General features: G+C 42.5%; 4 protein-coding genes across 5 annotated transcripts in view; 3 read left to right on the forward strand and 1 right to left on the reverse strand.

The window, feature by feature from the left end:
- The window catches only part of LOC117371773 (zinc finger protein 850-like), a 25,149-nt gene extending 21,698 nt beyond the window's left edge, over positions 1–3,451 (reverse strand). The window contains exons 1-2 of the mRNA XM_055225906.1: positions 3,186–3,451; positions 2,581–2,833 (exon numbers count right to left, since the gene is read on the reverse strand). Coding sequence (XP_055081881.1) covers positions 2,581–2,833; positions 3,186–3,451 — 519 coding nt within the window. The remainder of the gene's footprint in view (positions 1–2,580; positions 2,834–3,185) is intronic.
- LOC117376602 (bifunctional apoptosis regulator-like) overlaps positions 3,148–27,449 on the forward strand; it is a 131,058-nt gene continuing 106,756 nt past the window's right edge. The window contains exon 1 of the mRNA XM_033973115.2: positions 3,148–3,459. Coding sequence (XP_033829006.2) covers positions 3,450–3,459 — 10 coding nt within the window. The 5' untranslated portion in view covers positions 3,148–3,449. The remainder of the gene's footprint in view (positions 3,460–27,449) is intronic.
- On the forward strand, positions 3,370–16,230 carry LOC117379271 (bifunctional apoptosis regulator-like). 2 transcript variants are annotated; one of them, XM_055225431.1, is made up of 10 exons: positions 3,384–3,459; positions 3,635–3,797; positions 6,633–6,906; positions 8,142–8,240; positions 8,330–8,423; positions 12,061–12,233; positions 12,938–13,082; positions 13,854–14,033; positions 14,188–14,384; positions 14,486–14,904. In XM_055225431.1, exons 3-10 carry the CDS (start codon positions 6,635–6,637, stop codon positions 14,676–14,678), a joined length of 1,353 nt encoding a protein of 450 aa, XP_055081406.1. In that variant the 5' UTR covers positions 3,384–3,459; positions 3,635–3,797; positions 6,633–6,634; the 3' UTR covers positions 14,679–14,904. The 2 variants fall into 2 exon arrangements, with proteins under 2 accessions (XP_033831849.1, XP_055081406.1); XM_033975958.2 differs by lacking the exon at positions 3,635–3,797 and having other exon boundaries at positions 3,370–3,459; positions 14,486–16,230.
- On the forward strand, positions 16,557–27,134 carry LOC117372186 (thioredoxin domain-containing protein 11-like). The gene is made up of 13 exons (XM_033967956.2): positions 16,557–16,901; positions 18,877–18,973; positions 19,805–19,924; positions 20,096–20,193; positions 20,821–20,950; positions 21,035–21,128; positions 21,634–21,746; positions 22,675–22,878; positions 23,034–23,673; positions 24,162–24,304; positions 24,760–24,872; positions 25,302–25,382; positions 25,692–27,134. The coding sequence occupies exons 1-13, from the start codon at positions 16,771–16,773 to the stop codon at positions 26,281–26,283; spliced, it is 2,556 nt and encodes an 851-aa protein (XP_033823847.1). The 5' UTR covers positions 16,557–16,770; the 3' UTR covers positions 26,284–27,134.

Raw genomic sequence — 27,449 nt, forward strand, 5'->3', positions numbered from 1 at the left:
GTTCATTTCTGTCCTGTGAATGTGACTAGTTTTTGTATGAATTAATATCTGATTTTGACTACCATACGTCACTGTTACAATTCACTGAAGTCACTTTATATGTGATTTATTCTGTATAACATAGCCAATTATTATACATAATCATTTTGTAGCCTTGTTTTATTCCATTTTCCCAGTAAAGCTGGGGATATGGTGATATAAATTAAATTATGCTCTGATCCCTGAGACAATCTGCTATTTTCACCATTTCTCTATCCACTGCAGCTATCGGCTCAAAAACACATTTTCTCTCCCACCTTTCCTATTGGTCAGCCTCTGGGTAAGTGACAGCTGGATTTAAATAATTACAGTGAAGTGTGAATTTTCAGAAGGAGTTCGACTTTTATTTACTTCTTACAGGTAATTTGAAAATTTAAAATATTTTAGTAAAATATAAATTGTTGATAGTGATCTGGCTCCAAGAAAATCATGATATTTTTGTGCCACATCACCCAACACTGCACAGTAAGCCAAAGTAATAACATGTTTTTGTTTCATTTAGGATTTTTTATTGCACTGGTAAAACTTACACAACCATACATCCTACTGTGAGTAGGCTTGCATCTCCACAAAACTGACTCTTATTTGGCCTGGAGGTGGGTTGCCTGTTTCCATGGAAATGTCATTCCTTTGGCTATAATCTTCAACAGTATGTCATAAAACATATCTATGGAGAATTTTCCAAAATGGTTTTAACTTTCTATTTCTGTGAAATCATATGACTTGTCACCTCCTGGAAGTTACCTTTAAATAGTAAAGCACGTAAATAGTCATTCATCTTTCATTTTGACTGCATATATCTACTCTCCTGTAGTTCTTGGACTATTCCCCATTGTGTTACAAATAAAGATTCTCTTATCTATATCTATAAATCTGGCTTGCATTTCTTCAGTTACAGGTCTTTTTGAATAGGTTGAAATACATGCATTCTTGCCATGAGCTGCTTGTCTCCATGGAGATAAATATGTTAAATGCCATTCTGTGGAACATTCCAGGAAAAGCAATAAAATCTCCGTGGAGACAAGCCTGTAGCAGACCCTCAAATTACAGAAAGTGCACCTTACCGTGCATTACTGATGAACAGAGAGCACGTCATCTGATTATTGTTATTGGGATTATCACCAAAGACATGACTCCTACCCTCCCCTGGATGAGCCCCCCTCGATCCCTTAGTCTTTAGTGAACTCTGGCTATACAGACTGGAACTTTATTTGCAAATGGATGCATGTTAGTCCTGGACACATCTATAGCCTGCCTATCCTGGTTCAGTCCTGGTTCAGTCCATGGGAGTGGATCTCTCCTTCACAGTGGTTCTCCTAGAGGTTTGTCTTTTTCCCACCAGGTTTGTTTGCGTTGTTCATTGTAGGAGGAGGGTCTGAGGACAGGGGGCGCTCTGGGACTGTTATCCATTTTCTCGTTTCCTATGAATATTGGTTAATCTGTCTGTTATTGACCAGTGTCTGTTTCACTGCTGGATTTTCTAACTTTCTTTTGGTTAAATCAATGATCGTGTTAAGCCTTAAGAGTCAACTGCTGCTGTGATTTTGGGCTTTACAAAAATGTACTGAATTGAGACATCTAGATTTGATTTATTATTTATTTGTAATTATTGCCCAGTTAGTGTTATACATGTGTGTATAAGCAATACACCAACCAATAAGATATTCATGAATTTATTTAAAATATCAATATTGATTACGTATTCACTACATTGTCATAAAATAGTTGTATTGTTTATTTAAAGCGACTCTGCTAAAAAAGCATTTGATCAATTACACATGTTCCTATTCAAAAACACCCGGTAAAACATCTTTTCTGGCTGTGAGTGGGTTTTACTCTCTGCTGGCCTGACTAACTGGATTTGTTACAAGCACACCACCTGCTTGTCTCCATGGAGATAAACATATATATATATATTTATATATGTATATAAGTGAAAGCCCAACTATGGAACATTCCACGCAAAGCAAAAACATTTCCATGGAGACAAGCAGATGGCCCGCCGACAGGAATGTGGAACAGTGGGGCTTTAAAGGTACACTGTGTAACTGCTCTGGGGGAGGGTTCGGCACCTTGTTTCCATGGAGATATTATTTCTTTGTCTGGAATGTTACACAGAAAGGCATTAAACTCAACTATTTCCATGGAGACAAGCAGCTCACAGTAAGAATGCACGATTTTCCTATATGTTTAGCAGCAACACACCTGTAACTGAATAACTGTGAGATAGATAAGTACAATGACATACAGTGGAACATTCCAGGAAAAGCAATAACATCTGCATGGAAACTGTAGGAGGTGAACCCCCCACCACAAAGTTACACAGTACACCTTTAACAAACGTGAAGCACACAATGTAGCCTTTAGCCCAGACGACCCCAGCACATTTACAATTATTTTACCGCGGAGTGTTATCACATTTTTGCTTTGAACTTTCAGCTGTCACATATTTGCCTGCTACAGTAGCCTAGCTGGCAGCAGCTGAGCTGGTGAGTCGGTCGGTCTGGACTAGAGCACTAGAGACAGGAGAGAGAGGCTCACCTCGTACAGCGAGGAGCCACCAAACCGGCCGAAGGGGTCCATGGTCGGCTTTGTGTGGGCTCTGGAGGCCTGGATGGGCAGGAGCAGGAGCAGGAGCTGGCCCGATCGGACGGTTCTTGTCGAACCCCCTCCACCACTCACCAGGCCCTTCTTCCTCTGCTCAGCACGGCCACTGAGGACCGAGGTTTGTATGACAAACGGAATACCGCCCTCTAGTGAGAAAGCAGAGAGGTCAGCCCCACCCCTTCTCTCTCTAAAGGATAGATTATTTACTATTCAAGTAAAAAGTGGCTGTCGCTACCCATATTTTAGCCCGATGTCTGCACTTATAAAAATATATTTAAAATAAATATAAGTATATATATTAGAAAATATATAGCCTTCAAAGAATGGGCTATAGAAAGCCATTTGAACCGTACCCTTTAACATTAAGACTGCATTTTAAAATGATTTTAATGCTGCTGTAATGCTGTCTTTGACGTTATGTTTTAAGATTTAGCAAGAATTGCTTTCAAAAAGTGTATTTAATTACTGCAGCGCTTATTCAGCACACGCAGGTGTCGCTCAGGGGCCCGGGCCAACGTGTCGGCTGTAGGTCATCTCACAGAGGGCTGAACTTTGGTCTGGAGCCGCCTTCCAGAGCCACATAGGCGGGTTCACGAGTGCCTGCTGCCTCCTGTGCCGGGGCAGTGTGACGCTCTGTGTGGGTAGGTGCGTGGGACATTCCACAACAGCTCGGCTCCGAGTCATGACGACAGCATCTTTCTCTTTTAGTTTTGAGCCTAATGAAGCTGAGCGGCCCCTGGTGAGATGAGCCGCGGCACACGGACGTAGCATCGGCGTGAGAGTCCCACGGCTCGGCTGCTGACATGGACCTAGGTACGCACACCTTCCCCGGCATCCTCTCACCGCTGTCCCCGCTGTCCCCGCAGATGCTCCGGGGCTGCACGGTTAGCTCCGGTCAGAACGTAACATGTCCAGCCGTCACGGAGACTAGACACAGCCTGAACGTTGTGACATAAAGATAAAATGTTCGTTTGCGTTTTGTTTTCAGCTACGTCAATCAGGAGAAGCCGATTAGCCAACAGCTAACCGTCTGCTAGCTCACAGCGCATGCTAATCAGCGCCTCATTAGTCTGGAACTTCTCAAGTGTTTGGAGTTTAACCTTCTACAGACCAGCTCAAACCTCCTCTAATCTGTGTAACTACTGTGTAAGGTAACGGCTACTTCATAAACACACCACTACTTGGAACATTTCAGCCTATAAATAGTTTAAAATACAAGCATTTACTTACAAAATTGAGAACTGAGTACCTTAAAGAACGAGTGTCTTCATTGCGAGCTCCATCTGTCTCCAACCTCCTCACCTGGAGCACGAGACAGACACCTGCGTTTCCATGGAGACGGGTTTAAGTTACATCATTTCACTGAACAACGGGATACCTTAAAGTCTTTTGCTTCTATGGGGTATTAATTGCTCGCACATTTAGATCACCATGTTACCTTTTATTTCGAAAATGCTGTATGATGTTTTATAAGTTTCACTTTTGTTTTTGCTGCTTCCTCCCTTTGCTCTCGGTGCTAAGTTACTCCCCCTTCACAGCGCTATCATAACACAATCTGTACTCATCCCACTAATGAAACTGCTGCATATCGCATAATGTTTGACAAGTTGGTGTGTACAGTTTAGGAGAATTGTCCTGTGGGAGCATGGGTGATGTCGGCTTGTGGGCGGAGCATTGTACAGAATCTTACAGCCCAGGAGAGAGAGATTAATCAAACATACATGGATGACATCTAAAACTTCTTCACCTCTGTTTTTGTTGAGTGAACAATGTTTATAACATGGTAGAAAACTCAAAAATCGATTTAAATGTAACTGAAATAGCTACTGACCACTACAATGGCCAATGACAATGGACTACTCGACCAATTATCACCAGAATTTAAAAGGACAAATTCCCCAAATTTTATTTGAAATCTGCAGATAGACAGTATAAGCAGAAAGTAGAAAGACGTAGTTTAGTGATGATTTAAAGTGAACATGAAAGGTTATACTACTACAGTGGCTCAGTGGTTACCCGAAAGTCGGAGGATCGAGTCCTGCTCGGACCAAGTTCTGTAGTTGTGTCCTTAGGCAAGACACTTCACCTACATTGCCTAGTATGAAAGTGGTGTGTGTGCGAATGATAGGTGGTGGTCGGGAGGGGCTGATGGCGCAGATTGGCAGCCTCGCTTCTGTCAGTCTGCCCCAGGGCACATGGCCATCACCAAGTGTGGAAATGAATGAATAATGACTATAGTGTAGCGCTTTGAGAGGCTTTGAAAAGCGCATTACAAGTGTAAGCCATTATTATTATTATTAATTTCACTGAAACAAGTTAACATTATATTAACTTGATTAAAACAATACATTTTGTCTGCTTTTTTCTAGATTTTTAGGTGACAAATTGACTACATGTGGTTGGTTGGACATGGACAGCAGATATGGCATACATAGAGTTAATTCCATAACTGTTGCCTAGCAACCAAGTTAACAAGCGCCAAAACTCATAATACTTGTGATTTGAATAAAAATAACTGTCATCTTTATTTTGTGAAAAGAAGGTTTAATCTGTTAGAAAAGTGCCTTCCTTGTGTGCAAATTGTCTCTGCACCTTGGATGGAGTTTTCAGTGTTGATCACATAGGCAGAGATATTGATACTTTGCAGTGACAGCTCACTGGTGGTATTCTGCATGTGTGTCTATGGCAGAATGTTGAGCAGTTACCATGATGACACAATGCAAACATTTGCAAACACAGCTAAAAGAATTTAAAGATAGTAAAAAAAAATACAAAATTGATTTAAACAGCACATTTTCAGGAGCCTGTGATCAATACAAGAGTTTGTGGTCCTGTTTAGGTGTTTGATTTTCAACATAAAAAAGTGAGCGTGACTAATTACCTGTTGTAGTTCCAATTAAATAAATTCTTTCTGGCCAGATTGTTAAAATAAAGCTCAAATTCTAAACTTGGGTAACAGCTCTTCAGACAGAGCAGTGCCACAGTTAGCATCACATCCCCAGGGAATGTTGATGACATCATAGTATCAATGTTGGATTTATATGTGATCTACAGTTGTGTTTAAAAGAGTTGTGCAATGAATTTATTACAGCGATATTCACAACTTCTGTAGACCTGGGCAAAATAGCATAAAAATATTTTTAAAGCTGAAAATAGCTGTCATAACTGTATCAATGGAGTTTATGCATTGACATCACTTTATCTGAAAAATACTCAACATTCTGACTGATGCAGAACTATAGGCCATAACTGACAAAATGTGTGTTTGTTGTTTTATTTTTTGGCTATAATTTAAGTTTTTAGCCTCAACAATTATTTTCCTCAACACATGGGAAACATGTTATTTAAGGAGAGACAGGTTCAGTTCATCTTTGTTTGACCCAAAGTCTGTATCAGTGATAAATGTGCTGTAGTCTGCAGTCTCCCTGTTTTGTTTAACTGTTTACTGGTTTTCTACTGTTGACTTGAATTTGTTGTTTTAGATTTTTAGGCACAAACTAAATATTTAGCAGAGTTGTAGAGTTTTATATTTGTTATTAAGCTGTAGCAGCTCTTTCACATTTTAGACATGTTGTGAGCTTTTACAGGAGAAAATGTTTTTACTCACCATTGACACTCATATAGTGTCAATAGTGAGTAAAGATTTTGAATGTTGTGATGTCATTTTCATAACCTTTTCTGTTTTTGGACTCACTGCTACTTTTTATATTTTTGTACTTTACTCCTTAAAGTTTTTCCTACAAACTGCCCCTAAACCAATGTAAAACTATGATATATACAGACCACAGGTACTATCCCACCAAATGAAATCAGAATTAGAAAAACCTGAAAAGCTGCCAAGTGCCCTTTAATGAAGCTGCTTAATGATATATGAGGGAATCCGGTCATTCATTATTCTTTTGATGTACTAGAATAATGACACTGATAAATGTGAAGTGTTTCTCACACTATCCTGCCTTTCTCACCCCGTCTTGTTGTGTTTGCAGACATGCTGACAGAGACAGATGAGTTTGCCTTGGAGGAGCTGATAGACAGGCCCCTGGGTGCTCCTGATATGGAGCCTTTGAGTGGTCACATCTCTGAGAGCGAGCTGTCGTGTCACTGCTGCTACAACATCCTGCTGGACCCCACCACACTGACCTGTGGCCACAGCGTGTGCCGACCCTGCCTGGCCATGTGGTGGCACTCTTCTAAGAAGAACGAGTGTCCCGAGTGTCGTGAGAAGTGGGTGGGCTTCCCCAAGATCAACATCCTGCTCAGGTCTGACCTGGAGATAATGCTGGTGTTTATTACAGAGAGCTGGGGTGTCAGAGAGAATCTATTTACACACAAATGTACTTAAAGATGCTTTTAGAGATGGCAAATAATACAAAAAAGATTTAAACAGCACATTTTCATGGACCTGTGATCAATACAGGCGTTTGTGGTCGTGGTTAAGTATTTGCTTAATGACTGTCGGCTAATGGTAGGTTGAGACTGTAGCATTAATGTTATTTGAGACGGAATCAAAGCTTCACTGACCAGGAAATGTTGATGACATCAGCTGCAAAGTATCAATATTGGATTTATATGTGATCTACATTTGTGTTTAGAAGAGTTGTGCAATAAGTCTATAACTGCAATATTATGACCTCTGTAGGCCTGGATAATATGACAAAAAGTATTCCTTATTGTGCAAAATCTTCAATTCAATATTATTTCTCTATTTAAAAAAACAAAAAAAAAACCCCCAGCATTCTTAATTTCATAAACATAACAGAGACAGACACTGAGTCTGTGGCATTTAAAACAAAAATAATAAAAATAAATGTTTTCCTCCTCTTTGTCTGCTCCAAACCACATGCTTCTTGAGGACTGACTGTAGACCTCTCCATTATAAAGACTCAAGATGATCATTGACAATTTAAAATGATTGGCTTTCGATTTGATTCAAATTTAATCTTGAAATAAATCATTTATTTTTTTGCAATCAATTTTTTATTTGTATGACAACAAAATCAAGATAACAAAACCTCTACCTCCCATCAACCTCTACAAAAAAAAAAAAAAAAAAAAACTCCCAAATCTCAGGCTCATGGTGACATCCTACTAGTTTTTTGTTTTTTTTGGAAATCTGAAGCCCCCATACAGTTATTTAGTTTATCTTTCAGTTTCACTTATTGTAAGTTGGACTTTGCTTATTTGAGTTTATCCAGTTATAATCAGGCTTTACTCCATAATGAGAGTTTTTATTTTGGCTCCATGCATTTTAGCTACTGTTAATTTCATGTCATGTTAATGATAAAATGAAAGGTATTGATCCAGTGACTAGGAGTCAAATTTTTGGCTGTTTGCCTGTGAAAGGCCAGCAGTTCTTTCACGGATGTTAAACCTGCCAGTACTATCTTTTTGTGAGAAAAGGACCAATTTATTAAGTTTGAAAAGTGCATTAAAAAGATAAGGTCGGGAAAAACAAAAATCACTTATGATATTTGAATCCTTTTTTTTTTTTTCAGAGATGCCACAGAGAAGTTGTTTGGTGACACTGTGCGGAGCAGGAAGGCTGAGGTGGAGGCTGACCCCCTGATAAGACACTCTATGCTGGCCTTTCAAAGGTTGGTTCCCCTGACATGCTCATGGAGCTCAGCACAGGCATGGGCATAGAGACAGTGTTCTAAGGTGTTCTGTCCTGTGCTTTGTGCAGATATGGGAACAGCAAGGACCAGCCCAGGAGAGCGGAGAACAAAGGAGCAGGCTTCTTCTTCTCTGGAGTCCTCACTGCTCTCACAGTGGTGGCTGTAAGTCTGATCCCACACTTTAAGTAAGGATTTTAGTGAGAACGACTGCTCCTCTACTTTCACAGCGATGGAAACTTGGCACTGTTGTCATAACAATTAAAGGAATTTTTTGTAAGCTGTGCTCTTACAGTCAGTCTTACTGCCAGTACCATAACCTGCAGATGGAGGCCACTAGTTTTTCTCATCCCCAGTAAATGGACAGGCCACACCACATGTGAAAGCTCAGAACCTCCAGGATTCACTCACTGAGCTGCAGAGGCTGCACCAGCACTGACTAATGATTGGCTGCAGGTGCTGGGGTTTAGGTAGTGATGATTCAGATCAGATAGAGTCCGTTTAGTTTTAAACTAACTGGATTTAACTGGATGGGTCAAATACAGAGGACATATTTCCCCACGGGGACAATAAAGTGCACTTTAACCTTAACCTTAACCATTAACAACTTAACCATCATGTCCAGTGCTTTTAGTAATTAAGAATAAATCAACATTGTTACCAGTAAAAGCTATATTTGATTTGAACATGTCTGTTTCGTATCTGGGGGGTATGTTTATGGAAATGAGAATAAAAATCTTGTCTTCCAAACAGTTCATTTTTAATTAATAATTATAGCCTAAAATGGCCGAACACTTAATTTGTTTATTTAGTATGAGATTATTACACATTAAGTTAAATTACATTAAATACGTAAATGTTTTCAAACCAAGCTCTGATAACACTCACATGCATCTGGGTCTCATTTGCCAAAACCTTGATCTTTTTTTTTTTTTTTAAATTTTGACAATGTGTAGCTAATCCTAACTTGTCCATTGAAATTGCATTATTTTCCACTTCTTTTAACTTCCATTCTGGCTTTTGGCATCAGTTGAAAGGGTCTGTGGTATATGATGACCTGAATAAGTAATTACATGCTAAAAAAAAAAGAAAATTCTTCTCCGTGGTTGTTGTTGATGGCATATTCTAGACTTTTAGCTTGATATCAGATGCCTGTGCTCTAAAACTTTAGATTAGAGATGTTCTTCAGACTCCAAATGTTTGTTTATGTGTGTGTGTGTCTGTATCTGCTCGTGTTTGTGTGTATGGGTGTGTGTGTTTGGACGCTGAGAGTGGTTGATAATATTTGTCGAGTCCGTGTGGCAGAGGGATCAGTGTTCTCTGGCCCTCCACGTGGCACCTATGTTACCCCATGTCACAGTCACCTAACAGATCTCTCCCAAAAGTAGAGCTGTCACAATATCAGATGATAGCGTTATGATTATTGTGAGAGGAAATATCACGATATAACGATTATTCACGATTATTGATAGTTTGCAGTGACATCATGCTGGGGGGGTCGTCAGTATATGTCTTTTGCAGAGTGTTCAGCAGTTACCACGGTGACACAATGCACATGTTGGCAAGCACAACCTAATGCGAGACGACCTGAAAAATGGTTGGCTTATGGTCGCTAGCTTGTGACTGTAATGTTATTTGAGAGGGACTTGTTTAACAGCACCTGTTGTAGTTCAGCTCAGTCAGTTCTTTCTGATCAGACTGTGTTAAAATAAAGCATAAATTAAAGTCGAACTTGAGTGACAGAGCGTCTTACGATTCTCACAATTAGGGCTGCGATATTAACCTCAGTCTAATCGAAATCGCATCTGATTCACAGTCGCAAATAGGAAATTGCAAAGACTATGTTGTTTTTTTTAACTCCCATGATTTCTTCCACAAACAACTAAATCTCCTGTCTTATTCTGCATAAAAATGGCTAACCCTGTAGTTTAGATCTCTACAAGGCTGTTTTGAAATGTGATTTTTGTATTAGTTTGTCTAATTATGGTGACAGTACCTCAGTTGGTAGTGTTCGACCACTGATCTGAAGGTTGGCGGTTTGAATCCTGCTCTCGACATAAAAAAAGTGCTGAATGCTGCCGTGTCTGTTTAAACTGGTGTGAATGAGTGGTTCCTTGATGCAAAGCGCTTTAGAAAGAAAAAGCGCTATATAAAAATGTGACCATTGACCAATTCAGATTGTTTTTTTTTTTCCTTCTGAGTGCATTTTAAATTTAAAACTTTCAACAAAATACTATCATTTAAATATAGACTGCAATCACAACACTTGTCCAAAAATCACCTTTGAATATTTTTTCCAAAGCCTTCAACTCTACTCTACTATTATTATTTGTTTAGTTCTTCTGATTATATTGTCACCTGAATAATCACCATTATTGATTAACCAAATAATATTGACATTAGAGATCGACTGATATGGACTTTTCATGGCCAACACTGATGCCAATTATTTAGAATCCAGAGCAACTGACGGCCGATAAGCTCTGCCGATGTGTAAGGCAGATTTTGATGATTTTGCTCAAAGTTTGTCATTTAAATTCACCACAATCTCACCGACAGCCATGTTTTACCACAAGCTCATTAGAGAACTGTGTAGTTACATTTTCAGCTGTTTTCTCTTCATATTAAAGTGGTAATATGAAGCTTTGTGTGCATTTTTGAGGCACCAAATTGACCCAAAACAAAATATCGGCTTGTACTGCAGATTTAAGGCTGATAGAAGGTATGCAAAAGTCAAAATATCGGCCAAAGGATATATTTGTCCATCTCTTTTTGACATCCCCGCCCAACACGTTTTCATTTTGTGCCTTTGTGTCTACTGCAGTTCTGTACTTTCTCTTCCACTCTTTTTCTGTTAAATCACAATGGGGATTTGTGCAATTTAAAGGTGCCCTATGTAAGTGCAAATGTTTCTGCCGTTTGCTTGTCACCATGGTAACACATCACTGCGTTGCCTAGAGTTTTGACTAGTATGGCATTAAACATATCCGTCTATTACAGAGACGAGCTGCTGGATGTTCCCAGTAGAATCCTGATGCCGTACACTAAACTCAGATTTATCCAATTACTTTTTTTATTATTATTGCTAAAAATACCTTGAAAAAACATGCATTCTTACTGTGAGCTGCTTGTTTCCATGGAGACAAGTTTAATGCTATTAGTGGAACATTCCAGGCAAAGCAGTAACATCTCCATGGAGACGAGCAGGTGGCAGGCTCTCTAACCTTGCAGCTTCGAGACATACGTAATTGGGTCTGTCTATGCGAAGGATTCAAGCTCTTTGTTCATTCCTCACACGTGTACGGACAATAAAACCGTAATCTGAAGATAAGGGGAGGATAAGAGAGTCGGTCTGAACATGTTATGAAAAATATCAAAAGTGATTTTTCTGGCAAACATTGTGACTGTGATTAGATTTGCGATTTATGTTGTTATAATTAGATTCTGTTCAAAAGTTCATATTTTAAACGTGCGCAGTGGAATTGACAAAAAGATCTGACAAATCTGATCTGACAAACTAAAACAAGAATCACATTTCAGAACATGTTTGTACAGTTCTAAACTACAGGGTTAGCAGTTTTTGTGCAGAATAAAACAGGAGATATTATTTGTGGAGAACTACTTCAAAAATTGCAGCTTTTGAGATTTGTGCCCATTCAAATAGCCGTGTTGATTTGATTGTGATGAATCTTGCAGCCCTGTAGGACAGTGTGTGAATATTAAGTCTGGGATTTGAGTCTGTTTTTGCTCCTGATGTTTAAAAGTGTTGTCTGAGTGTTTGCTGGTTGCTTGTGCTGTGCAGGTGCTGGTGTTGGGGTATCACTGGAGCATGGGAGCAGTGGAGCCCTCAGACCTCCTGCTCTCTAAACCCGTATCCCACTGGAGCCCTCAGGAGGTCCTGACCTGGCTGCAGAGCCTGGGGCCGTGGGCTCACCTCTACATGGAACCTTTCCTGCAGGAGAACGTCAACGGAAGGTACAAAAGCTCCTGTGTCCTCTGTGTGTCCTCTGTGTGTCCTCTGTGTGTCCTCTGTGCCTCCTCTGTGCGTCCTCTGTGCGTCCTCTGTGTGTCCTCTGTGTGTCCTCTGTGTGTCCTCTGTGTGTCCTCTGTGCCTCCTCTGTGCCTCCTCTGTGTGTCCTCTGTGTGTCCTCTGTGTGTCCTCTGTGACTGGAGATGTGATGTGACTGTGTGTCCTCTGTGCCTCCTCTGTGCCTCCTCTGTGCCTCCTCTGTGTGTCCTCTGTGCGTCCTCTGTGTGTCCTCTGTGTGTCCTCTGTGCGTCCTCTGTGCGTCCTCTGTGCGTCCTCTGTGCGTCCTCTGTGCGTCCTCTGTGCGTCCTCTGTGTGTCCTCTGTGTGTCCTCTGTGACTGGAGATGTGATGTGACTGTGTGTCCTCTGTGCCTCCTCTGTGCGTCCTCTGTGTGTCCTCTGTGTGTCCTTTGTGCCTCCTTTGTGCCTCCTTTGTGCCTCCTTTGTGCCTCCTCTGTGCGTCCTCTGTGCGTCCTCTGTGCGTCCTCTGTGTGTCCTCTGTGACTGGGGATGTGATGTGACTGTGCGTCCTCTGTGCGTCCTCTGTGCGTCCTCTGTGTGTCCTCTGTGTGTCCTCTGTGTCCTCTGTGTGTCCTCTGTGTGTCCTCTGTGTGTCCTCTGTGACTGGAGATGTGACTGTGTTCTGTCCAGGCTCCTCCTGATGTTGGGGGAGGAGGAGCTGCTGACTCCTCCCTACAGTATCCAAAACCCAGCTCACAGACGCACTGTTTTGGCTGAACTGGATAAAGTCAGAACTCTGGGAGTCAAACCACCACAGAATCTGTGGGAGTATAAGGTGAGGAGATTGGACCAATCACAGGGCAGCATTGTGCTTTGTACCTTTACTTGCTTGTCACATAAAAATGTTACTACTTTGCCTAGAATGTTCCATAGTAACTCATGAATCTTTCATTCATTCAGTTAGAGCTGTTTTAATGACCAAAAAATAGTTGGTGGTGTCACAAGCTCATCTCCATGACGATTCCCAAGTTTTGCAGTTTTGTAGGTTGAGGATTTAAAACAAAAGTAACAGCAGTTCTATGAATCCCAGATGAACGCCACCTTGTGGTCAATATGGAAGAAATAGAACCTTCTTTTCTCCATGGAGAACATGTTGTTTTTCCTGATGGTTCCACAGAATAGAATCAAATATCGCTGTCGTCACAGAGACATACTGGTGACTCCTAAATATTTTTTGGCTATTCATGGGGTTCCTGTTATAAGGTGCCATTATGAGAATGGTTGACCATTCAAATAATATAATATTTTGCTTTGAATTGTTGATTGCTATGACAATGGGCCTTACTGTGGAACATTCCAGGCAAAGCAATAACACTACCAACACACTAACACGCATTTCCATGAGTTGAGCAAGTCACGGACCCTTCACCAGAACTTAATGCACCTTTTAAAACTGAGGACTTCTTGTTTGATGGTGTTCTGTTTTCATTATACCCTGTGAAAGTCCAAATTTTTCAATAATTTCATTGTGACATTTAATCAAATTATAGTTGTTGCTGCCGTTGAGTCTGAAGTACTGAACTTGTTTACGTTTGCTGTTGTGCAGGCGGCGTACCCAGGCATGTCTCTGTTCCTGCTGTACTCACTGAAGCGCTCTCCTCGGCTCACACTGCTCTACTTGTACCTGTTTGAATACTCCAACATGTTCCTGCCTTTCCTGCACACCTGCTGTCCGGCCATGGCTCCCAGGGACCAGCCGGAGGAGAGTGGGCTCACTTACTCACAGGTAAAGACTGGAGGGGCAGGTTGAAGTCACAAAATATTCTGCACACTCTGTGGTATGGGTAATTGTATGATGGATCCTGGTGCTGGTGAAATTACCTTTTGTAAATGTGTGAGTTTCCATGTGGTGGTGTCTTCACACTGTTGTTGTGGTTCAGGTGGAGCCCAGTAGGAGGCAGTGGGCGGAGTTCCTGGTGAAGTACGCGCTCCTGCCGTACCAGCTGATGGCAGAGTTCGCCTGTGACTGGCTGTCCGTGCACTACTGGACCTCTCGCTTCATCATAGTCAATGCCATGCAGCTATCTGTGCTGGACGTAGGCGCCCTCTGGAGGCTGTGGGCCAGAGCCGGCATCAGGTACAACTATTACTTCAGGACATTTTGAATGATTTTTAAAATGACAATAAAAGGTGATAATGTAATGTGTGTGTGTTTGTGTGCGTTTGTGTGTGTGGCAGGGCCGTGCCTGGGGACCTGTGGAACCACCTTTGGGAGCTGCTCTCTCAGGGTCTGTTCCTGGTGCTGCTGTGGCCCATCACCCCTCATTTCCTCTGCAGCTGTCTGTTCTACTGGGGCCTGTACTTCAGCCCCATCCTTAACATGGACCGGATGGTGCGGCGCCTCCTGCACCCCGACACAAACGCTGTGTGAGCAGTGTGCACACGCACCTGAGAGCAGCCCCATGGGTGCACTAATGGTGACAGGGCAAACGCTTATCTGACTGTGGCTCTGAGCAGTTGATTCACATGTTGCCTGGAGGACCGTGCTGTGGCACTGTTGGCCTTTCCCTAAGGCCTCTGGCTTGGTATGAAAAATGACCCACAGAGGTCCACTTCTCTTAGTCAGTTCAATGACTAAAATGTATAATTTTAAAATCATGGACTTTGTCGGTTATTGCATTGTGCATGTCTCCTGTTGTGGAGATACACAGTTGCCTGAATTCTGTTGATGCCATGTTAAAGTTTTTAATTGAATGTGTTCACAGTCAGTTCTGAGGAAGAGTCTGAAACCTTCTATAACCAATCTATGCATGGAGATGTTAGGTTTTTGCCTGAAAAGTTACGTGATATGGCATAAAATGTATTGATCTCCATGGAGACGAGCAGGTGACGGCACCAAACCAACTATTAGCCTTAAAAACCCCTTTAATTGAATACATGAAAGATAGAGGTGTTCTTTAGTTTTCATTTTGGGTCCCCTTTCATTTTTACCGCAGCAGTAACTATTCTTTGTGGAGTCCACATAAAACACATTTACACGATTACATTTAAACATTACAACTTTACAAAACAAATGTTCATTTCACAGACATTCTGTTAGGAAAAATTATTTAATTTTTTTTTTTTAACAAACATTGCCACATATAAATGTTCAGCAATTTACAATTTCAATTTACACATGTCTCACCTGAAATATTTTAACATTGAATTGCAGTTTCTTTGTTAAGTACTATTTTTGTCTTAATTTCTTTTTAAAAAGGTCCTCCTTTTTAATGTGTATTAAATATGGAGGCAGATTATTCCAACTGGACACAGCTCTGTATAATAGGGATTTCTTAAAAGCATTGGTTTTAGGTAAAGGCAGAGCATCAGAGCTAAGTGTCTGGTCTGGTACCATGTTGATCAGCTGATTGTAAAGACATACAGGCTCTGTAAACAGAGACCTTTTCTTACAGACTGAGCCAGCTCATTCTGTTCTGTCAGTCTGGTGAGCGTCACCTTCGCTCATGGAGCAGTTCAAAGTCAGTCCAGCAGTTCTGTGTCAGTTCAATTTTATTAAGATTTTTTTTGGAGGCCAATGACCAAACTAATGGACAATGCTCTAAATTAGATAAACCAATGCTTGTATGACTGACTTAATACTTTTCTCAGTTAAAATGTCTGCTTTTTCTGTTAACGGAAATACCTCTTCTCATTTTTGAGTTGTCCAAGAAAATGTCATCTAACCATCTAAAGTGCTGTCTGTGTTTATAAACTGTAGGACATTCCAGGCAAAGTGATAACAACCATGAAAGAGGCTGGAGGTCGACCTTCTGCCAGAAAGGTTTCACGTGAAAAATGCCATCGTTAATCTTAAAGATGCACTTTCTAATGTTGTCTTTTTTTGCATTGTTAATTGCACTGTTGCACACTTTTATTTCTTTTCAAATGTTAAAATCAATACTTTTATAAATAAAGGAGCCTCTATGTATTTGAATGGTTGGACATGGCATTACATTTTACTGAGTTTCGCAAATGTGGCATAATTATTAACTTTTAAACGAGACCGCCATCTTGTGTTCAGTAGTTGTCACGGCAACGTTGGCTTCAGCAAGGGGCCGTGGTTAAAAAAAAAAAAAAAAGCTAAACGAAATCATGACGAAAGTGGCTTTCTAAAACGTACACGTGATAAGAGTTTATTTTACCTTAATTATAGTCAATCCAAAATATATTTTCTTTTGTAAAATGAGTTTGAAACAATGCTAGCATTTCCGGCTTGATGCCTTCGCTTTTACGAACGCGACACATTGCCCCCAGTCCCCGGCGTCATTGTTGCGGAAGTGGAAAGTCGACGTGGGGAAGAAAGGTTGGTCTGATCCGGCCGCGTTTCACAGCCTTCTCCGCTCCACGCAGTCATGCCCAATCCCCGTTAGCTTCGTGTGTGGCTGCCCAGGTACTCAACCCTCCCCCGGCAGGCAAATGGCCGCGTAGAGAGCCGCCGGGAGGGCTGTATAAATGGGACGGAGAGCGGACCAGAGGCGGTAATGCTGCGCCGGGTGCGGGTTCGGCAGTCTCTCCGGCAGGTCGTGTTCCTAATGGCCCGGAGACCCGAGGTGCTGTGCGGGGCGATCCTGCTCGGTGTGCTGCTCATCCTGGCTGTCAAGTTCACATGCAGGTAAAGGGGAGGCTAGAGTGCACCCCCAGAGCAGCGGTAAAGTGTCAGACTGGGACTATAGGCTTTAAGCTCAGAGGACTTAAAGGGCCTATTTTACACTATTTACTCATGTTTCCTCATCAAAAACATACCTGGAGTTTTGTTTTATGTCATTTCACTTCATTTCAAACATGTTTAACCCACAAACCCTGCATATTTAGGCTGACTTATTCTCTCAAAACAGAAAACACCCTGTTCCACCTTGTGATGTCATCATGTGGTAATACAAGAAGTGCTCCACTGTGTTTTTAAACCCCATACACCTTCACTAGAATCACTCGGATCATTTTAGCCATGGAATTGGCAATCTCTACTGAACTAAAGGTAAAAAGTAGCTGTTAACTTGAAAAGTACCACTTCATGACATCACAAGGTGGAACGGAGCATTTTGAGCTTTGGAGATATAGACAGACTAATAAACCAGGATTGCTAAAACATGTGTGAATGAAACAAAACACAACTCCAGTATGTTTTTGAGGAGGTAACATCATTATAGCATGGCTAGCAGCTCACAAGAACACATTTAGTGTAATACAGGACCTTTAAGCTCACCTTCGGCTTGGGTGTCACTGGACAGGTTTAGCTGGTCCTAAAGCATTATTTCCCACAGCTAACACACCAAATAAGCAGGACACATCATGTTTATCTAGTTGTACATAAGTTGGGGGCAGGTTCAAGTCTTCTGGGGCGTTGTTTTGGGCATTAGGACCGTGGACGTGTAACTCTGTGTCTCGTGAGGAGGTTGCTAGATTAACAGATGTCCTGCAATGCAAATGTGTCCCAACCACAACTTTGGCCGAGTCAGTTTCCTTTCTACTTAATGTTTTTCATAATCACAATAAGGTGCATTGCGATTGTCTGTGAACAAAGGCGCTTTGATGCAACGATAGGCCCATAACAAGGTCAAAGAGTAATAAATATGTGTGGGGTGAAGTTAAGTATTGAGAGTAAATGTTTAAAAAGACTACATTAAACGAACTATATCATTTTTAAGAACTTTGTGTCTTAAACAATAAACGTTGTATTTGTAATGTTGTACATCATAGCTCCTGTGTTTGGTGTACTCCATAGAATGTTCTTGAACCAGTTGGAGAGAAAGAAATTCTAAGATTATCGTCATGTTATACTGTATTTTTGAAGTCTAAATCAGGGCTTAACGATTTGTTCTTTGCTCAAAGTTCGTATTTTAAGCACGTCTAGAATTATTGACTAAAAAGTGAAATCTGAACTGACAAACTAAAACAAGAATCACATTTCAGAACATATTTGAATAGATCTAAACTACAGGGTGAGCTGTTTTTATGCAGAATAAGACTGGAGATTTTGTTGTTTGTGGAAGAAATGGAAAAACTGCCACCTTTGCAAGTTGTTAATTGATTGATAATCAAAAATTGCATTTAATCAAAATGTGCATTTCTCACAGCCATATGAAAAAGTACAGGGTTTGCCATTAAAACAGGAGTAATAATAGTTGTATAGTCTAAAAACAACACTGGTATCAGGTGTCAAGCGCTGGTACTGAAGACATTTGCACTTTTTAATTTTTGAATTTGTATTTATACAAAGCTGTTCTGTCGTTACTTGAGACATAAATAACAGCTACATAACACACTTGGATCTGTTCTGTGTTATTTTATCTAATTTCAGCAGTAACTTTAAGATTATAGTATCAGAATTAGTACCAGCTTTTTCAGTCCCAAATGACATAACAAAATTGGACTTTGTTGCTGAAGACATTATCATAAACTTATAAAAGAGACTGCACTGGTCCAAAATGACTCCTTAAACATTAAATACGGGCAGTAAGTGACATTTATACTCCACAAATTGAATTAGATTAAATGATTCAAATAAAAATCATTTGTGCCCTCATAATCTTAGACTAATGAGCCTATACTTCAGTGTTTCCCATAGAATTTGTTGTCTGTGGTTTCAGCCGTGCCAAGAACGTGGTGGCCCCGGCCCGGCCCCCAGTGCGCTTCTTCTCCCCCGAGGCTCCTGTGGTGGACCTGTACCTGGGACAGATCGATCAGGTGAGGACTCGTTAACCGTTAAGTGCATGGCTAGTACTGCGCTCCACATTAGAAATACACACAGACATAACATGGCTAGAACCTGTTGAATTTAGTCACAGTGTCAATATTTTTAATGTCAGCAGGACATAAAGTATTGCTGGCAAAGTAATGATAATTTGCAGCTGATGTCATCCACATTCTGCGGGGGTGTGACGCTAACTGTGGGCCCTGCACTGTCTGAAGCTGTGAGACTTTAATCAGAGCTTTTTTTAAATACATACCACAACAGGTGAGTTCAGTTGTACTCTTAAAGAAGTCTCTCACATAAAATTACAGTCACAAACTAGCCAGCATTAGCCAACAGTTTTTCAGTTGGTCACTCTCACCTTTTTGTTGAAAATCAAACATTTCTGTTGAGTAAAGTTAACATATTTGTGGGTCAGTTGGCAAATTGCAAAAGAGATGCTGTTTGATTATACAGAAAAATTCAACCTCTATTGGAGCTGTTTAAAACCTGCTCTTCCTGAAGTTTTCTCTCTCACATTTTCTACAGATGTTTGTGATCCATGCAAACACATTATCTGTCACAAACCTCACATACTTTGTTCCCAATATGATGAAGTATAGAAAAATTAAGAGCGGTTGTTTCCTAATTTCTTGGCAGGGCTGTTCTTAGTTTTACAGTGAAAATAAAGTACAATATATTGCATTGTGTATTTTCTCCATTTTATATACATACTGAAGACATCAAATATATGAAGTAAGATGTATGGACTTATGTAGCCAAGAAAAACAAACTCCACTAACATTTTTTTTTTTTTTTTCAAAATATGTGTGTGTGTGTCTCAGGTGGAGCGTCTGAGGAGTGTGGCAGACGTGTCCCTGCTCTTCCTCTACGCCCCCTGGTGTGCCCACTCCATGGCTGCACGGCAAGAGCTGCAGCTGGTGGCACACAAGCTGGCCAAACAGGTACGACCATCATCATAGTACACCTGTCCTGTGCTTTCTGCGCCCTCTGTGTGTGTGTGCGCTCCACGTCATCTGGCCTGTACCCCTTACTGTCCCTGTGCCCCCTTTGTACCCTCTGTTCTCTGCTCCCTGCTGATGTGGGCCAGCTCACCTCTCTATCGCCCCCTGCAGGTGCAGTTTGTGGCAGTGAACTGTTGGTGGAGCCATGGGCGCTGCCGTAAACAGCGGCGTCTGTACCAGTACCCCAGCATCCAGCTCTTCTTCAGGAGGTGGGTCGGCCATGGACCGTTTTTAAACTATAACACTGTGGTTAGGTTTGAGACCCAGAGCACAATCACTGTGCTCCAGTTACATATTCAGGAATCCAGAAATATGATCTGCTAACACTCAAGGGAAATTTGTCCGGTGGATTTGACCCATCCTTCAGAAGCAGTGAGCGCTGCAGTGTCCAGGGACCCATCTCCAGACCCATCTCCCATCTTGAGCTAGTCTTGGTCAGGACTATCTTAGCTATAGGATTTGACCTATGGTGCATGTTTTGGGTTGATAGGGAAAACCAGAAGTCCTGGAAAAAAAACGGTGAGAAACAGCCAAACTCTGCACATGTCACCTGGGAGTCGATGCCAGAACCTTATTGTTGTCAGGCATGAAGACTAACCACTCAGCCGCTATGGTACCTAAGTCAAGTGTGTGGAAATCAAAACAGCAGCTCCTGACTGTGTGACCTGTAGCACTGAGTGAAGGGAGGGTCAGATACGGGGAACACATGTCTCTGCAAAGTCTTGACCGTTATTAAAATGGACAGTTACACATTGTTATTGCTAATGCTACATTTATATACACCGCATACTACAAAGGCTGATCTTGTTACAGACGAGGCTAATATTTTGTTTCAGATTTGGGCCGATTGAGTACAAGGGTCCGTTTGTGGCCCCGTACGTGGAGAGCTTTGTGCTGAGGGTCCTCACTCCGCTCACATACCTGCCCTCAGAGGCCGTGCTGAGGGACTTCCTGTCTTATCATGAGGTAGGACCGTTCTCTCCTGATCTGGACTCAAACCTCTGAACATGTGAATATATAAGTGTAAACTCCGCTGTACTGTGTCCTCAGCCTCGGGTGGTGGGCTTCTTCCAGTTCCATTCGTCTCCACAGCCACCGGGGTACCTGACCTACCTGCGCTCCGCCCTGCAGGCCCTCCGCAGGGGTGAGGCAGCGCTGTTCTTTAAAAATGTTTATTTATTAACTATGGGACAGTGCACGTTACTCAACATCAGTCAGTACAGATGTAAATGTGCCAGAGTTAGTCGTACAGGCTCATTTTCATCTGTAGTCCCATTGGCAGGGTGATGACAGTAAACGGGCACAAAACATTCCGTTCACACACAGGACAAAGACATTAATGATCAGTGAAACACAAAACGTGTCATATTAGTAAAATTAGATCATGCTAAAAGCTCACACTTTTAAAAAATGTATTTATTTTTCATTCAAAGTCTGTGACAAATAGGGTTGCAGAGAAAAAGCTTTTTCTGTTCTGATAAAACATGGATCAACCTTATTAAAAGGGAAAATGGTAATAGTTAAAGTTTATTAGAATAATGGCATTAACTAAATTTGATGAATGATCTTTCAAGATTCCCACATTTTATATTCACAGAGCGTTGGTTTTGTCGGTAGGAGCGGTCACTTATGGGTGTGTTTTGTGTCAGATTTCCGTGGGGCTGTGCGCTTCGGCGTGGTCACCAGCAGACATGTGGCACAGATGCTCCCCGTGCCAGAGGAGGGCAGCGTCTACCTCCACAGAAGGTTCAACTCGTCACTGGTGAGGCATGCTAAGGCCACTGTGTCGTTTCTACTGTTTAGAGCAACATCACTTTATACTGGACACCAGGGGAGTCGACAGCGGGGGACAAAAGGGTCTGTTGTCCTGGGGCCTAAGGACCCAGAATTGATCCCTCTTCCTGTTAATTTATAATGGAGGGGCCCATATAAGGCTTCTTGTCCTGGACCCCCAAACTATGTCTATGGCCCGATGAACACAATATAAAAGGATGATAAATGCATGTTATTGTTCATTACTAAGTACCAGAAAAAAACATTGAACAAATTTTACTATTATTTTTTTTACTTTATATCTTCATCATTAGATATGACGTGCATAGAGGTCACCTGGCCACATAATATAATGCAAACAAGGGACAAAAACTTGTCTAAATTACACAAAAACTATGATTTTGACAAAAATGACAATTTTTATTTTGTAAAATCACCGTTTAACCATCCGAAAAATGCTTTCCTTGTGGGTATTCTGTGTAAATTGTCTCTTCTCACTCACTCACTGATACAAACTTTTTATTTATTTAATTTTTTGTATGTATTTGATGTAAAACTATTATTAATATTTAGCACCGGCACTATACCACCAAACCAAGTCAGATTTAGAAAAATATATGAATGTGTCAAATGTCAAGTGGATCTGTAAAGACTGTTTATTACAGTATTTTTTTAAATGAGGTTTTGGCTTAAAAAGGAGAAAAATCAATGTGGCTCTCATAGTGGAACTTGTTTAAGAACCTGTCCTGTGTATAAGACTTGTCAGTGTTACAGCGCCAAATACAGGTGTAACATTGGCACTGCAGCACATTTGTGGACATGTTACATGTGTGTTTGATGTAAATGTTGTGCATGGTGTGGTCTAAAGAGGCATAGATAACAAAGGTCAGCTATATTCATATGTCTGTGTTTGACAGGTTTTTCCTCGATCTAAGCTCAACTTCACCTCTGAGGTCATCTGCAGCTGGGTCTTTCAACACTATGAGACCGCCCTCCAATGGCTGCAGCCTCCTGGCACCAAGTCTCGCCTCCTGGAGGAGGAGCTTCTCAAAGGGCCCGCTCTGCTCCTGTTCCTGCCTTATGACCCTCTGGACCCTCAGCCCAGTGCTCTCCTACAGCAGGTCAGAGCTGCAGTTCCTCCTCTCCCCTGTAGGGAGTGCTATACTGTATTGCAGGCCCAGTGGCCAGTCCGTTTCTGACTCTGAACAGTTCACCTGACTCCGAGGAGGACTGACGTATGTTACAGTTACTCTGACCGTAGTGTTCTCTTCCTCAGGTTGAAGACATGGCAGTGCGGTACCACTCCTGTCCTAGTGGAGGCACTGCATGCTGCCACTCTGTGCCTGTGCCTCAGTCCACTGCTGTTTGTGAGCTGTGCCTGGATGGGACGGGTCTCAGGACCTCATCAGTCTGCACAGTCCCCTCTGTGGGCCCATCATCTCTGCCTCACTGCTGCCTCCATCCCTCCTCCAATGTGTCCTGCTGCAGCCTCCTGACAAACTACAGTGCCCTGGGACAGTACAGAGCCTGCTCCCGGACTGCGCCCCTCAGGGACACTGCCACAGAGGCCCCTCCTGCCACAGAGGCTCCTCTTACCACAGAGGCCACTCAAAATGAGGCCTCTCCACAAAATGAAGCCCTTCCCGCCCCCGCCACTGGAGCTGTGGGCTTCACTGGGCTGCGTTGTCTCACCAATAAGACCCTGCGCTTCTACCTGTTGGATGCGGAGCTCAACTGGCCCCTGGCAGTGAGGCTGGGTGCCCCACACAACAGTAGCAGTGCAGTGCCTCAGGAGCCTCAGGAGCCTCAGGGGCCCGGAGCTCATGAGCGCTCGTTTGCTGCCATTGTTGACCTGAAGGACGAGGTGCACTATGTTCTCCAGCCCATCCATCGTGCCACACTCACACAGGACCTCGGTACAGCACAATCACACTCATCTGTTCTTGTGTTCTTAGGCAAGGCACTTTATCCAAACTGCCTAGTATGAATGTGGTGCGTGTGAGTGTTGGTGGTGGTCACACGGGCCGATGGCACAGGTTGCCATCCTCACTTTCATCAGCCTACCCCAGGGCAGCTGTGGCTACAACAATGACCAGTATGTAGTGAATGAATAATGCACTGTAAAGTGTCTTTGAGTGTCCAGAACATTCTGTATTTAGCTATTATTTCTCCATTGGTGTCCTGTGTGGGGCAACCTTGTCTCCCCAGACCACAATAGCACAGATCCTGGATCCTAACAAAAAAGAATACTTTAGTGCTAGCCCCTCGCCGGGAGGTGTTTCCTATTCCACCTCGTCCAGTGTGTCAGAGGTCTCTTTTGCATAACCACGAGTCCCTCTGCCCGCTCCATCCCAGTGACTGTGGTGACATTTACATGTTGTGATGATGTGCTGTTGTGTTGCAGAGGGCTTCATCATGAACTTCAGCGCCCCCTACAATAGACTGCACAGATACCTGGTGGGACAGACGGAGGGAGGCTCTCCTCCAGCCCTGATCACCGAGGTGACTAGCTCCTCCTTCAGCCACACGGTGCTGGACGTGCAACAGGTACCTGCTTTGGAGCTATGCAAAAGACACTCCCTGTGTGTAACCCTATGCCACATGACTAACACCATGTAACAGTTTAAATGTTTTTAGGAATGGGTTTGTAAAATGAAATCATTCTCCATTATCCATTTTTGGTTAATAAACAATATGACTGGAAACCATTTCAGATGTTTTGTAAATGAGAGTGTAAAACAGCAGTGTGTAACATTTCTGGGTGCAGGCATATCGCCTGCATGCCTTCAAAGTCAAGTTTTATTTTTGCTGCTCTGTAGTTGTGTGTATGTGTCAGACTTGACTAGTTTGCACAGTGCTTTTGTTTCCTGGACAGTGGAGTTTCTCACATTTCTCCTGTGAATCATTCACTGGGACTAAATTAAACCAGGACTAGAACATGACCAATACCAGTCTTAGTGTTGTGAAAACAGGACTAACCTCAGTTTGGTGCTGTGTTGCAGGACGTCCTGCTGCTCTACTACACTCAGTGGTGTGGCTTCTGCTCTGTGCTCCACCACATCTTCATCCAACTGGCCCGCCTGCTGCAGCCCCACAGTGCCCTCACTGTGGCCAGGTACGGTACTGCACTCCCCTGCTGTTGCATACATTTCTTCTCTGAGTAGTTTTTGATTTCTTCTACAACTGATTCCTGCAGTAGATTTTACCATGAGAGTAATCTGTATTTTATACTTAGAAGTACAGCTATATACAACAGGTACCTGTGATCTCTGATGTGAACTGGTATTTATCTCTTTGTCACACACACACTCTGCTCAGTCTGCACACACTACACTCATCATCTGCTGCTCTTATTGGGACAGAAATCTGGTCCACGATGTAAATCCTTCATTATTAGACAACAACAACATGGTTTAAAGTTCACATCTGGGTTACAATAAGTTAAATTAGGGTTTAGTAAGTGTGGGACAGGTTCAGATCAGTCTCCAGGAAATGAATAAAATGTCCCCATAAGACCTATAATTCAAGCTCTTGTGTGTCTCAGGGTGAACGTGGCTCTGAACGACCTGCCCTGGGAGATGATGGTGGACCGAGTGCCCAGCGTCCTGCTCTTCCCCAGATACAGGTCAGAACACATGTGGACTAGTGTGTCATTAAAGCTCGTGTTAAGGTCTAATCACTGATCACACAGCAGGGCTAAACTGAAGCACTACTTTGCTCTTTCAATTGGGGAACCTTTTTTGCCTTTTCAGGTTAGTTTTTTTTTAATGTCACCAATTTATTTCTGATAAAACAACTACAGGGACATTTGTACAGACGACAGGTAAATTTAAATGTGTCCCCTTCCCTCTAAGCCCAGGGTTGGGGCTTGCCACTGCAGACACATCCTTGCGCCCTCCTGTGGCAGGTGCTGACTGTTTTGTTTTTCTTTCAGGAAGCATCAGAGCGTCAAGTTCCCAGAGGAGCAGCCCCTCACTCTGCCTAACCTGCTGCGCTTCGTCCTGAAGCACTCAGACTCTGTACGCCCCCCCCACAGGGCCCCTGGGGGCGAGGGGGGCCCCGAGCCTCTGCTCCGGGCCCAGGTGCAGGCCCTACAGGAGGAGGTGGGACAGCTGCACCGGGCATGTGAGCGCCTGTCCCAGCAGCTGGCTCACCTCTGGAGGCAGCACCACAGACTGAGCCAGGACGCCCGCGCTCTGCACCTCCACAACCAGGAGCTACAACAGGAGCGGCGCAGTCTGGAGCAGCAGCACCGTGATAAAAGCCGCCAGCTGAGCCAGGCTGTCCAGAGACTACAGCAGCTCACCCACACCTCAGACAGCCTACGGCACGAGAACGCTCTGCTACGGCTGCTCCTGACGGCGCTCAGGGACAGAACTGAGGAGCAGAACACAGAGGGAGACGAGGACCTGGAGGAGCTCTCAGGGGACGGAGAGGAGCTCTCAGGGGAGGAGCTCTCAGGAGAGGAGCAGGACCAGACGGAGAACAGGCACTCTGAACAGAAGCGTGCACTGGTGACCTCCTAGCAGTGGTTCTATCAGACTGTGATCATAAGGAGTGAAAGGAACAAGTGAATGAGGCATGGAGCCGGGAGCTCTGCTTAAGGAGCTTCACTTCTAAACAAGCAGGTTTGTCATAATTTGGAGTTTGTTCAAACTCAAACTGAAGTAACTCAGAGTCACTTTAAAGCTTTAGCCCAGTCTGACCCAGTCTCCTGCTGCCTGAAGGAGACTGAAAATTAATAATGAATAATTACGCTTTATGTTTAAAATCTGCAAAAATGACACACTTTCTTTTGCATTTATGACTTGACTTAATACAATCCACTCTGAGGTGACCCAGTCTGAGTAGGATAACTCTGAGTTTGTCCAGCCTGCCCTGTTGGTCCAATTACATTTTTTTTTTCCTTGTCAAATCGCCTGGTCCTCTTTGTAAAATCATTCCGGTCTAAGAGCAGTCCAGTCAGTTCCACTCTCCACCACTAGAAGCTGCTCTGTTTGTTGGAGAGGCTCTGCGCTGTCCTATAGAGTTATCCAAGATGGTCCTCCTCCATCTCTAAACACAAGATCCAGATTTAAAGTCATTTGTCAGTCCAGTCCACTACTCCTGCTCCAACTACTTTTCTACCAACATCATTTGGTTTTGTACAAAGGCTAACAGATAAAATCATATGATGTTGCAAACAAGGCCAATTGCAGGAAAGTTCAAGGTGGAAAGTTTAATTTCTTACCTAAACTAACCAAAATGAGTTAAAATTGTTGAGTATAAAATGATGAATAACCCAAAACACTTTATAATGACATCACTACATAAAGCCAATGAAGTACACTAGTTTTATGTCTCATGAGAAGTAAACACGACTCGAACTCTGTGAATCTGGTTAGGCAGTTTAAAACTAGAAATAAACTAAGACTCAATCTAGACTTTGAGGGTTTATCAGAGCTGATTAGGTCTACATCAAAACTGAACCTGATCTAAAACAAAAAAAAATGTATGTAGAGAACTTAAAATTAGAATATTTTGCATGGATTTGAGAAACAAAATCTTGAATTCAAAGTGCATTTTGTTTTTGTTTTTTTATTATTCTAACTTGGTTTGGTGGGATAGCACCTGTGGTCAATATTTATCATAGTTTTACATGAGTTAAGTGGCACTTTGTGAGGAAAAAGCTGAAATATTAAAATTTGAAAAT

This window comes from Periophthalmus magnuspinnatus, chromosome 1 (genome assembly GCF_009829125.3).
Source record: "Periophthalmus magnuspinnatus isolate fPerMag1 chromosome 1, fPerMag1.2.pri, whole genome shotgun sequence".
Taxonomy (NCBI): Eukaryota; Metazoa; Chordata; class Actinopteri; order Gobiiformes; family Gobiidae; genus Periophthalmus; species Periophthalmus magnuspinnatus.